Source organism: Mytilus trossulus, chromosome 4 (genome assembly GCF_036588685.1).
Source record: "Mytilus trossulus isolate FHL-02 chromosome 4, PNRI_Mtr1.1.1.hap1, whole genome shotgun sequence".
Lineage (NCBI taxonomy): Eukaryota > Metazoa > Mollusca > Bivalvia > Mytilida > Mytilidae > Mytilus > Mytilus trossulus.
The window spans coordinates 94388582-94402973 of NC_086376.1; the positions used below are offsets into that span (position 1 = coordinate 94388582).

Below are 14392 nucleotides of genomic sequence, written 5' to 3' on the forward strand. Positions count from 1 at the left end.
CAACATTAACACGAAGGTGCACATAGGGCAGGTATATTATAGCTACTTTTCTTCTAGTCTAACTTTTTCATTCATTCAATCTGTTGATATGTTGTGTGTTTTCCTATTTGTGGTACTGATTTGATGCAATCTTGCATTTTAGTACATTTTCTATGTTCTATTCTTTAAGAATAAAGTTGTGTTAACCAACTACTAAATAAAATAAAGAAACTTAAGAACGATAACCATTTGCAATCTGTTTAATATTATAATAAATAAAAGTAACGGGGGCTTTGGTAGTTGACGACCAGACGTATCACAGCATATTGACAAGTTCCTGTAAAATAAAGTATGTAAAATAAAAATCATGCGACGTTACAAAAAAATCAACAATTATTTAAAACAAGGCTTCCCGAATTTAATATCTCTCGTTTCTTGCCACGTGTTTTTTTTTTGTTATACAGGTTGCATATACTAACAACCAATCTATAGCTGACTATTAGTTATGGGCTTTGCTCATTGTTGAAGGCCGAACGGTGACCTATAGCTGTTAATTTCTGTATCATTTGGTCACTTGTGGAGAGTTGTCTCATTGGCAATCATATCACATCTTATTTTTATATTTTTAAAGATAGATAGTGTCGCCGACACTAGGAAGCACAAGAAATCGATTTCTTTATTCCTGAAATCCTTAAAAAAAGGGAATTTAAATCACTGTGACCCTCTGAAAAGTTATTTAGCCAACAATTGTACTAAGCAATGATATGGAGACGGGCGTTGTTCTTTAGAAAAATGGCCTTCAGTACTTATATACATAATTAAGTTCGCGGCATATTGACATTAGTCCCTCAATAATAAAAGAATCATCTCCAGTTGTTTGATATATGATAAAACTGATTTTTGCAAATATTTAAGAATATGCATATAATTGTTTTATAAATACCTATATACATTGAAGAAAGAACGGAAATTTTGATATTTCAATCGTTCCGGATAGCCAGAGCCAGACCAAGAACTCCTAAACCAACTGAAATAAAAATGGTAGAAAACTTATTGATAAATTATCTCGTGCAGTTTTTTTAGATTACATACAGAAATATAAAGCAGCTCCTAATTTTCTTTTGTAAAGTGTACAAAAGACAAATTCTTGAAGTAACTTGACAAATGATTGTTTCCTTGTCTGACCCGGTAGGTAGATAGGTGCTTGGATGGGTAGGTTAACGGATTTTAATAAATCGCTGAACGATAATGATTTAAAATGTGGTATAACTGAACTATTTGCTCGTTTCACACATACATTTAATTCGAATTCGCGAATCGCGTTCACACACTCTTCTTTTTTTCTTCTTTTTTTTTAAAGATTAGATTTTAATGGGCTTGTTCGCATTAGAAATGCGTTTCCGTTAATATGAATTAGTTAACTCGAATTATCCGTGGTGTGGACAATATTCAAAATGTTATGTTATAGTTATTGACCAAGCAAGTCGGTATATGGGATTTAATCTGCACAGCACGAGATGACACAATAACCCGAACGACGTAGGAGTTCGGGTTATTGGGTCATCTCGTGCTTAGTCCGAGATTACTCTGACGTCCGACGGCTGTTTTGCCAGACAAGCTGGGGCCGTGGGACGTCAGAGTAATCTCGGACTACTCGTGCTGTGCAAATTAAATTCCATATACCGATTTGATTGGCCAATAACTGTTTTAACACATGACGCAATCAATTTACGTGAACGTTTCAGAAATGTTGACGTCATTCCGCAATCCACGGATCCTAGGAAAGTTTCTTGTAGGGTAAAGCAAGGCGAAAATACGACTTTGGTAAGTTTAAAATAAATAATTTTTTTCATATTTCTAAAATTGCGATTTAATGGTATATTTTTTTTTATCGCTTCCTCAGGCTTGGGTAAATGATTAAAAAAAAATGTTTTGTTGATTAAAATATTTCCGTTAAATTTATTCCCCATTTTTATTTAATTGGTGACGATTAAGACTTTCACAAACTGTGTACTTTCAAATCGGTGTATGAATATAAAAAAAAATAACTGCAAGGGTTATTGAGTTTAAATCAGAATAATTGCTTTTGAATTTCTTTCCCTCAATGATATGCTTAGAGAGAAAAAGAAACGAGGAAGGTATTATATTATCTAAATCTAAAATGTTAAATAAACAGAAAATACGTTTCTCTTTCAAAACCTTTACCCCCCCTCCCCCCCCCCCCCCCCAATCTCTTTTTATCTTCTGTATTACTTTTTAAGACACGTCCATCTAAATGAAGTCTGATTGATCTCCAGCTAATCCCCCTGTTTTAAAACAAACTGAAATATGGTCCTCATTAAATTTGGTCCAAAAATAGTTCCTTTATATTCGGATATTCAAAAAGTCGTTATAAATTCCATTGAGTCTGAAACTAATCTAAATCAGATTGATTTCTTTATATTCGGATATTCTTAGATACAATTCTTTTTGGGCAGAAATTAACAAAAATTGTTTTAACTTTCTTTTTTACTTTAAAACACTGATATAGATTTACGTTGTACACAAAATATAATAAAATAGTTTATGTCTGTCCCAGCTTTAATAGATAAAAAAAAATGAAGGAATGAGAAACCTTTCTTTTTCCTATTTTGAAACTGCGATGTTTGTACGAAGTTTATCTTTGTCGTAATTTCAAGGCAGATGGCAGATTCGGGGGTGGGGGGCGAACAGGTCGTTAACCCTTGGATTTGACAAAGTATCGTGTTTTAGCTTCAATTGTCTTTAGTCTCGCTACACTCGTGGATTTTTTTTTAATTTGATAGAATAACGCCCCATTCAAAATCAAAGAACCGCCCCTAAAGGTAAAAATAGATTTGAACTGTGCAGTTATCTGAGGTAGTTAATGCACACCTTAGCTGTGCATTATCCAGATTATACCACAGTAAGAACAAAGAGATTTTACTCTTGCCATGACATTGTGTTAATTGAATTTAAATCATAATAAATTGTTATTAAGATAACATCTGATAGTACAGCCAATTTGCCGCGCATTGCAATTCGTAATAGAATTTGAGTTAACGTGTAAATGCAGCATATATGTCTTTCATGAAACACCCTGAACGCGGAAAACGTGACAGACTTTTTTTTATTATATAGAAGATATAGCAGTAACCGGAATGTCATAGGTTGAAAGACAAAAATTAACAGATTTAAATCAGAGACGCATTGAAGGTACTCCTCAAGTAATTCACCTCTAATAACGATTCTATCAAAACTTATGTGATCATCCATGATATATTTGACTTACCCCACAGCCAGTTATAATTCACAGAATTCGGTTGTTGGAAATTATACTGGATTGGAACTTCCACTGGGGTAGGGATATAAGTTGCTAGATTATTATATCCCATTCCCTTTCCATGACCGCCGTAACCACCATAGCTCTGACCACCATAACCACTATACCCTTGGCCACCGTAGCCGCCATAACTGTAACCGCCATAACCACCATACCCCTTACCACCATAACCACTATAGCCTTTACCGCCATAACCACCGTATCCAGCGTTTCCGCCCCCGTAACCATAGTTACCACCGCCGTAACCATAATTACCACCACCGTTGCTGTATACACCCCCATAGCCACCACTATATCCGCCATAACCTTTTCCATACCCTGCTGCTAATAAACTTCCCGCCATAGAGGCGAGAACCAGAACGACAAGGGCGACCCGCATTCTGTAAAATAAAGGAACGATTATCAAATGATAAATACTATATTTGAAAATATGAATGATAACAGGACGGTTAGGGCGACCCGCATCTTAACGATTATCAAATGATATATTTTATATTTTAAAAATATGAATGAAAACAGAACGGTTAGTGCTACTCGCATATTAAAACGATAACTTTTTTATTTGAAAATATAAAAGAAAACAGAACGGTTAGGGCGATCCGCATATTAACGATTATCAAATGATAAATTTTATATTTCAAAATATGTATGATAACAGAACGGTAAGGGCGACCCGCATATGAACCATTAAATGATAAATTTTATATTTTAAAAATATGAATGGAAATACAACAACAAAAAATGTAGTTTGAATTGATAACCATTATAAAATAAATATGATTTTCTGCAATATTTTGCTCAGAATTTTCATACATTTTTAAAATTTCAATATTATCCTACCTGTTCTTGTGTTGGTGGATGCCGCACTGATTTTCTTGTGGATCTACCTTATATAGGTTTCTCGTTATGTTTCATTGGTGTATTACGTAAAAAGGTATAATTGGAGTTTCCGAATGTCTAAGTTGATCTATCGGGTACAATGTATATTTCTGCGACTCTATACTAAATATAATACATATAGTGTAGTATTGTGGAAGGTCAAGTAGAGGTGAACGCTTCTTCGGTAAATCTAAGTTAGTTTAATATTTACCAATCTTTGGCTGACAGAAATTGAGCTCTGAGTATTGTTCCTTTTATCTAGAATTACTGTTGCTAAGATGTATTGCAAACGCTCGCTCCTGGAATAGCACACTCGAGAAAAATGTTTGGAAAATAAAAATAAAAACTTTCTGAAGTTTATAACGCAACATCTGTTTTCTATATGACGTTTTGTAAATTAAATTATGTTTTCAAAGAGTGTCAACAATATAATTTAAGTTCGATATATGATGGTAAGCGTATCAATAGTTTTTTTTCAACGGTGGCTTTTCCTTCAAATATATCAACCTTAAGATCATAAAAGTCAATATCTTAAATAAGACAAATGCACAAGCTAATTGTTTTTGTCATTTTATTTTACAAGTAAATACCTAATGCCTCTAAGCAGTCATATCGAATACCTTCAACCCCGAATTATTTCTTATACACAAAAATACAGTTGAAAGTTATTATTTTTACAATGAGCGTCGCTTACAGCAGACGAATATATCGACTATTGTTTTCCTTTAATTGCCTCTGTGAAACAATGAATATACAAATCCAGAGATGTGGTATGATTGTCACTGAGACAAATAAACGCCATGTGCAGGTAAGTAAATACAGGCCATCTTATCCACCAAAGTTCAAATGAAGTTGATAGAGGTAGTTATAGACCACCGTACAGCCTGTGTGAATAAAAAAAAACAATATACTATAGTCAGCTATGAAAGGCACCGATTTAAAAATGAGAGGCGAAACATTCGAACTCATAAGTCGAAATAAACGGACAATGCCATGCATGACCAAGAACAAAAAGAAGAAAACAAAGAAAACAAAAACAATAGACAAACAAAAGTATACAAAACACAACATAGAAAATTAAAGACTGAGCAGCACAATCCCCAACTTAAGCCTGGGTGGTCTCAATTGGTCAGGAAGGGTAAGCAGAACTTGTTATATGTTTACAACATTTTGAAGCTGCTACTCAGACTTTTTAAACGTCACCAGTGCTTGAACAGAAAGTTGATGAACCAGGGTTATACATGTGTGTGTTCAAATCAGTTATTTTTTGTTGTTACTATGTTTTTTTTTATGTCACAAGTATCCTTTTACTTATATGACGAATTATTGATATTGTTAACTTGTTGATAAATATTGAGAATCAACTTAACAAATAATACATGATATTTTTGAAGTATAGGTTGTAGGTATTTCATTGTTTATAACCTGGATTACATGATAGTCTTGAAGTATAGGTTGTAGGTATTTCATTGTTTATAATCTGGATTACATGATAGTCTTGAAGTATAGGTTGTAGGTACTAGTATTTCATTTTTTATAATCTTGATTACGTGTTGTAGTGTTCTTTTTATTTTTGTTTGTATATTTTCACCCCCCCCCCCCCCCATTTTGACGAACAAAGCATTTGAATGGGGACATGTAGATGGACACCCCTCTTTGTCCTGGGTTAAGACCCCCCCCCCCCCCCCATTTCAAAATGGCTGGATCCGCTCATGCCATTTTGAGTCGTTCATACTTGCTTATGTGTTTTGTCTATACAGTGTCTACATCTCATTTTGTTTTTTCTTTGCTGGCCTAGTTGTTTGTTTTTATGTTTTTTTCTAAATACGAGAAGAATAAAACCATATTTTATATACTGAATTTGAAGCGACATATCCTTACACGATTTGACCAAGAGATAATCCATCATATAGTCGACTGACCAAAACAGGAAATGCCAATAGAAACAAATCAACTGACCAAATCACGAAATGCCTATAGAAACAAATCAATCATGTCCACTTGTAAGTTAAAATTACATCTTCAACTAGGACATTTCTTAATGTAAATAATGATTCATAAAATGATATATACAGTGTATCTTGTACAAAATATTTCGTAATTTATTTTGTAGTAATGTTCGTGTTTTTGAAATAAAAATGTATTTCTCTTTCGCTAATAAACTTTGACCGTGTGTATGTTTATTTTTAATATGAATGTGCTTTCTATGAAAGAAAGAAAAGAGCAGTATAGAAGACCAAATAAATAGTGTTAACTCCATTTTTTATTACATTCGCTTTAACATATAGCAAAGCATCTATTAGCATATATATATATATTACACTTTGGTAAACAGGAAAAAATATAACAAGTACTTTTCAAAGTATTCATGATATAGTACTAAAAATAATATCAACTCCTACACGGTTAACGAGAGAAACGACCGTAAAAGAATATCTAACGGTGGTCAAGCGTGAAAGCTCTGGTAACGCGGACTGAGAAAGACATTTAAAGTAAATTCTAGTTCAGAATCTGTGAAAAAATCGCTTAATTTTCAAAACTCGGAACAAATCCGAACAAAAAAAATGTCTGTCAAAATGGTTCAACGTCCTCAACATTGCAATAAGATATAGAAAATATGCAGTACTTAATGAAAAACACTCAAAAGGCGCAATGCATGTCTATGCAATAAATTAAAAAGATCACGCAAATTGTACCTATAATGGTCATATTTCAATATATATATCATGATATATTTGAAATTTAATCTTTGGTGTATCTAATAGTAGAGTAAAATAAAAGTATGCTCTTCCCTTAAAAGCGTTAATTTGTTAATGAAAACCGTGAATTTTGTTGAATTTTCATTAAACTTGATCGCGCAAGATCATGCAACGCATTATTTTGATCGTGAAAGATAATGCGTGACCAGGCTTAATACTAGTAATCAAACATCAATATTTCTTTTACCATTTGGTATACCTGCAACGTGTTGAGTCCTGTAACTATTTTTATAAGAATGAACAATAAAGCTTTTTTCTGTTTTTTTTTTTTAGATTTAACACTTTACCTCGAAAGGTAAAAAAAACACAACTAAAAACGTGTCTAAATCAGTGTGAAAAATTCAGCTTTGAGAATCGGTCTAGTACAATTCAGGCAAACCGTCACTGTTTAGCCAATAATATGGGTATGCAACGTTTAAACCAAATGGGACCATGCCATACAGATCTCTACAAACATCACGTACACCAAATATAGGTGTTCCGAACTGGCAAACGTAAAAGTTGTGTTTGGCTTTAAATTCAGCACATTAGGTCGAAAGTATATGAGCCCTGACCGACGTCCATGAAAAAAAAAATTCAAATGTACCAGAACTGCTCTATTTTTTTTCAACGAATATCACATTGACATTGTTGTGGGTGTACTTCAAAACCTCAAAATGTCACAAAACAATAATAAGCAAATATTTGAAAAGTAAAATTTCTTATTTGCCATTAGTTTGAACAACATCAAAAGATACTGTAAGAATTCAAACCTTGCTATTTCTTTAATTACAATTGGTAATAACTTCACAATCTCATTCATTTCCACGTCATCTTCACAATATTCGTGTGTTGTTTCTGCAATGTTATATGCATATCTGCCTGTATCATTGGCTCATCTTCACGAGTACCTGATTTCACTCCCGGTTTTTAGTGGAGTTCGTGTTGTTTCTTATTTATAATAAATAACTGTTGATGTAAATGTATTTTGGTTTTACGAGTCTTTGTTTATTCCTTGGTTTTGATTGTTATTGTCTTCGCTGGATTGCTTTTTCGGCGTTTTGTTGACCATATTCTTTTCTTATTGCCATAGTTGTTATTTCTTTTTATTATGAAAATGCTTAAATTTATTGAGGATCTTGTCCAACCTAGCTTTTCTCAAGACCAATAACAAACATCAATTATCATATAATTGAAGAATAATTTGAACGCCTTCGTAGCATCAGATCTTTCACGATCTTCAAAAAGCGGTACGTGCGAAAAATCAATATTGTGTAAATATTTTTATATACCAAGTTTCAGATTAATTTTACACAAAATAACTGTGAGAAGCATTTGAATCATTCATATAGTATGCCCTTATTCGGATAAAAGTGGTTTATTTTATTCGAATTTGTGAGAGAAAAAAAATGTTGTTGTTTACCTTTTTTTTTGCCATTGAAATGTCAAGAAGCAATCTGTTGTTTTGTAAAAACAATGTACTTTTATATAAAACTGAATTTTCTCACATACTGATCATAATGTTGAACCATTTTGACAGACAGTTTTATTTTGTTAACAATTTGTCTGTGTTATTAAATAAATTACCGGTAGATTATTTACTGATCTTTCATATGTCCTCTCGGTTAAATGTCTTTCACGATCCGGTACCGGAGCTTTCGCGATCGTCTCGCAATACTTGGTCACCGTTAGATATTCTTTCACGATCATTGCTTTCGTTAAACCTAATGACACCCGTGTCCTAGGCAGAGAAATGCAATGTATAGGCAGACATAAGTCATGTACATGTATGTAAAGGCAGGCATAGTAACTGTATTTAAGAAGTCATTATAGTTAATTTTACGTTATATAATACTAGAACACACCCGCGAAATCGCGGGCATTCAGAGCGTATTTGAAAGGATGTAAAGTATTGTAGGAAGAATTTTGTAAAAGATTTAATGCCTTGAGAATTTCAGGAAAAGTATCAAAAGTCATAGGTACTTGGGGACAGGAAAATGTTTTTTTAACCCTCCTCCTTTATTTCCAAAATTCCCATTTCTTGTTTTCTATCAATTTCATTATGAAGATACATTTAGTGTACATGTATTATGAACATTCCAGTCAGGAGCCTGTAATTCAGTGGTTCAGTGATATTTGGTTTTCGTTAATTTTTTTTACATAAATAAGGCTGTTAGTTTCCTCACTTGAATTGTTTTACATTGTCATTTCGTGGCCTTTTATATCAGTATCGGCTTTTGATTATTGTTGAAGGCCGTAAGGTGACCTTTAAATGTTAATTTCGGTGTCATTTTGGTCTCTTGTGGAGAGCTGTCTCATTGGCATTTATACCACATCTTCTTTTTTTTTGTAAAACATTAAGTGACTTGAGAATTTCAGAAAAGGTATCAAAAGTCATAGGTAATTTGGGACAGGATAATTGTTTTTCTAGCCCGGCTCCTCCTTTTTCCACAAGAAAATCCTTCTTTTTTGTTTGTTTGTTCTCTATTAATTTTAATGACACATGAATAATTTTAGCGCTTATCTGTATATTATGAACATTCATTAAAGGGGGGTCGGGGCAGAGGCGGATTTAGGCCCCCCCTTTCGGGAAAATAATTTGTTGCTTATATAGGGAATCACTGAAGCATGACCGGAGCGGGCCCCTCTTAGGCATCCCGAAATTCGAAAAAAGAAATCCCGGATCCCGAAATGGTCAATCCTGAAATTTCGATCTTAAAAAACATCCGTTCCAGACGTCCCGAAAGAGTATTTTCTTTTTACAGTCAATTCTCAGTTTAATAATTGATCCAAAGCGGTCATTGATATATACTCTCTATTAAATAAACCCTGTGACTGCCGGGGATAGTAAATTGAAAATGATATCAGACAGAAAATACACTTTATTCGTAGTATATGTATTTGTTTCAAAGCAAAAAGGAAAACGCAAACCGGAGGTCTAATCTGACTTAAATTTCGTCACATGACGGATATAAGACAGAAAATACACTGTATTCGGAGTATTAATGTATGTTCAAAGTATACAGAAAAACGTCCAATGACGGATATAAGCGGAAATACACTGTATTCGTAGTATTAATGTATGTTCAAAGTATACAGAAAAACGCAAACCGAAAGTCTAATCTGACTTAAAATTTCGCCCAATGACGGAAACATATCCGGACGTCTTTTTTTCTCGTTTTTCACCCAAAATAACTCAATCTGAATAATCATATGAATGGATGACAAATGCGATTATGTACTGTACCAATAGGACACAGAGGCATGACGATTAATTTATTGTGGAAAGAAAGAGAAGCGACACCCAAAATGAGGTCTTCTCGTTTAATAGTATAGATTGTTTCAAAGTAAAAAGAAAAACGCAAACCGGAGGTCTAATCTGACTTAAATTTCGTCCAATGACAGATATGAGACAGAAAATACACTGTATTCGTAGTATTAATGCATGTTCAAAGTATACAGAAAAACGTCCAATGACGGATATAAGACACTGTATTCGTAGTATTAATGTATGTTCAAAGTATACAGAAAAACGCAAACCGGAAGTATAATCTGACTTAAAATTTTGCCCAATGACGGAAACATATCCGGACATCTTTTTTCTCGTTTTTTACCCAAAATAACTCAATCTGAATAATCATATGAATAGATGACAAATGCGATTATGTACTGTACCAATAGGACACAGAGGCATGATGATTAATTTATTGTGGAAAGAAAGAGAAGCGACACCCAAAATGAGGTCTTCTCGTTTAATAGTATAGAAGACTAATGCATAACAAAGGAAAAACGTAGTTTGCACGTGAAATCTAAAAACTGTTTGCATGTGAAGTCATGCTATCTAAGAACTACAATAAACCAGCATAAGTATACACATCAACGGTCACTATTCAAATTCGCAGTAAACTATGTTGAGTACTGGTGTATGGGGCTATGGTTAAAACTGTCGTAGTAGGCTGTATACATTATATCTCATTTCAGTCGTACAATTGAATTGTTTCTTTGTCTTCCAAAATAGGCTGAAATAAAAAGAAACAAATAGTTTCACTTTGTAAACATATTATTTAATGTACAAAAGCTTTATCCATGATAACCGACAGTAAAGTCGGCAAATAATTACTATGGCTAGGGCTAACGCAGGCCAAGGCTCTGTGTTGAAGGATGTACTTTGACCTATAATGGTTTACTTTTACAAATTGGGACTTGGATAAAGAGCTTTTTCATTGGCACTCATACCACATCTTTTCATATCTACTTGCCTGTCGCGTATATATAACCATGTACTTTCTTCGGTTTATTAAAGCGGCTATGTAACACGAAAAGAAATTTAATTAGAAAAATTTAAAAGAGAAAATGTTTTGCACCATTAACGATAATGAATATATCTTTTGATTATGTTGTTGGAATGTCAATATGTAGAAATGGAAGGCTCAATGGAAAATTTGAAAAAAAACCTTTTTGTGGTAAAGTTCAGTTTAAATCAACCCTCCATGTCACCTTGCGACTAAAAAATAAATATGAAGTAGGCCTAACTGTGTATTAGGGTTATAATTTATTTGCATGTTACGAGTTAGGCTAGGAGTATCATTCCGAACGGCTAATCTCTTTTATGTTTACTTTATACAATGTTCATCGATTATCACTAGTAATAAGTATAAAATAATGTTTGACTTTTTTAATCTATTTTTTTAACCGGGCTGAAGTACGTTCATTATTATTTTTTTAGGGGAAAGATGTGTGATTTATTGACTTTACGACAATAGAGATGATTTCAGCTTTCCAATTGTGAACTTTCCATTTCTAAGTAGCAACATTCCAGCAGCACCTGCATACGGGGTATATATCTCCCAATTAATACGATATTCCCGTGCTTGCATTTCCTATCATGATTTTCTTGATAGAGGGTTACTGCTCACAAGGAAGCTGTAAAACCAAGAGTTTCAAATGGTGAAGTTGAAATCATCCCTTCGTAAATTTTACGGACGCCATCACGAGTTGGTTGACCGTTATGGAATAACCGTTTCACAAATGATATCGGATATGTTCCTTACGTCGTAACTACAATCCCCTTCCCTTTCATGAATTTGACCTACCGAATTAGACTACTAGTAATTACCGGATTTGTAATCACATAAGCATCACGACGGGTGCCGCATGTGGAGCAGGATCATCTTACCCTTCCGGAGCACCTGATATCACCCCTAGTTTTTGGTGGGGTTCGTGTTGTTTATTCTTTAGTTTTCTATGTTGTGTCATGTGAACTATTGTTTTTCTGTTTGTCTTTTTCATTTTTAGCCATGGCGTTGTCAGTTTGTTTTAGATTTATGAGTTTGGCTGTCATTCTTTGGTATCTTTCGTCCCTCTTTTATTGGGGAAAAACATATTTTTTTCCATTTTTGAACGTTCTGAATTTTGCGACTTTTTAATACATTGTCAGTCTGCCACTGTACGTTATTGATTTAGATAGTTATTTTACAATTAATGTGCAATAAGTCTTATCATTCTAAACTGCTGCTTCTAATATTCATTCTCCGACGAATTTTGTAATAACGTACCAACTAATAAAGTAAAGTCAAAAATCCATTGTGAAAAAGAATAGTATACATCTTCAGGTTGCACAGTAGCATGGGCCATGATTCGAAGAGTCTTCCTTACACGAACTATGATTTTTCTGTGTTACCATTTGACTGTTTCACTGATAAGTTACCTTATTTTCTTGTTCAACAGGTGGTCTCTTAAGGAAAATACAGATTGGACTAACCAAGATTATTACAAACGCTAGCACCCACATGGACCTAAAAAAGAGTCAGATTATTACAGAAGCTAACACCTACATGGACCTAAAAAAGAGTCAGATTATTACAGAAGCTAACCCTCACATGGACCTAAAAAAAGAGTCAGATTATTACAGACGCTAGCACCCACGTGGACCTAAAAAAAGAGTCAGATTATTACAGAAGCTAGCACCCACATGGACCTAAAAAAAAGAGTCAGATTATTACAGACGCTAGCACCCACATGGATCTAAAAAAAAGAGTCAGATTATTACAGACGCTAGCACCCACATGGACCTAAAAAAAGAGTCAGATTATTACAGACGCAAGCACCCACATGGACCTAAAAAAAGAGTCAGATTATTACAGACGCAAGCACCCACATGGACCTAAAAAAGGGTCAGATCATTACAGAAGCTAGCACCCAAATGGACCTAAACAAAAGGGTCAGATCATTACAGAAGCTAGCACCCACATGGACCTAAAAAAGAGTCAGATTATAACAGAAGCTAGCACCCACATGGACCTAAACTAGAGGCTCTAAAGAGCCTGTGTCGCTCACCTTGGTATATGTAAATATTAAACAAAGGAAGCAGATGGATTCATGACAAAATTGTGTTTTGGTGATGGTGATGTGTTTGTAAATCTTACTTTACTAAACAGTCTTGCTGCTTACAATTATCTCTATCTATAATGAAATGGCCCAGTAGTATCAGTGGAAATGTTAATAAAAATTTATGAAAATTGTTAAAAATTGACTATAAAGGACAATAACTCCTTAGGGGGTCAATTGACCATTTCGGTCATGTTGACTTATTTGTAAATCTTACTTTGCTGAACATTATTGCTGTTTACAGTTTATCTCTATCTATAATAATATTCAAGATAATAACCAAAAACAGCAAAATTTCCTTAAAATTACCAATTCAGGGGCAGCAACCCAACAACGGGTTGTCCGATTCATCTGAAAATTTCAGGGCAGATAGATCTTGACCTGATAAACAATGATACCACTTGTCAGACTTGCTCTAAATGCTTTGGTTTTTGAGTTATAAGCCAAAAACTGCATTTTACCCCTATGTTCTATTTTTAGCCGTGGCGGCCATCTTGGTTAGTTGACAGGGTCACGCTACACATTTTTTTAAACTAGATACCCCAATTATGATTGTGGCCAAGTTTGGTTTAATTTGGCCTAGTGGTTTCAGAGGAGAAGATTTTTGTAAAAGCTTACGACGACGGACGACGACGGACGACGGACGACGACGACGGACGACGGACGCCAAGTGATGGGAAAAGCTCACTTGGCCTTTCGGGCCAGGTGAGCTAAAAAAGAGTAAGATTATTACAGAAGCTAGCACCCACATGGACCTAAAAAAAGAGTCAGTTAATACAGACGCTAGCACCCACATGGACCTAAAAAGAGTCAGATTATTACAGAAGCTAGCACCCACATCGACCTAAAAAAGAGTCAGATTATTACAGAAGCTAGCACCCACATGGATCTAAAAAAAGAGTCAGATTATTACAGACGCTAGCACCCACGTTGACCTAAAAAAAGAGTCAGATTATTACAGACGCTAGCACCCACATGGACCTAAAAAAAGAGTCAGTTAATACAGACGCTAGCACCCACATGGACCTAAAAAAAGTCAGATTATTACAGAAGCTAGCACCCACATCGA

The 14392-nt window shown here is 34.3% G+C and overlaps 1 protein-coding gene across 2 annotated transcripts; it reads right to left on the reverse strand.

The window, feature by feature from the left end:
- Window positions 1-223: 223 nt before the first annotated feature.
- LOC134716379 (keratin-associated protein 19-2-like) lies at window positions 224-4413 on the reverse strand. Of its 2 annotated transcripts, none has more exons than XM_063579349.1 (4): window positions 4160-4413; window positions 3269-3699; window positions 923-1006; window positions 224-316 (listed from the first exon to the last, which is right to left on the reverse strand). In XM_063579349.1, the coding sequence occupies exons 2-3, from the start codon at window positions 3696-3698 to the stop codon at window positions 960-962; spliced, it is 477 nt and encodes a 158-aa protein (XP_063435419.1). In that variant the 5' UTR covers window position 3699; window positions 4160-4413; the 3' UTR covers window positions 224-316; window positions 923-959. The 2 variants fall into 2 exon arrangements, with proteins under 2 accessions (XP_063435419.1, XP_063435420.1); XM_063579350.1 differs by lacking the exon at window positions 4160-4413 and adding an exon at window positions 4133-4157.
- Between the last annotated feature and the right edge of the window lie 9979 nt (window positions 4414-14392).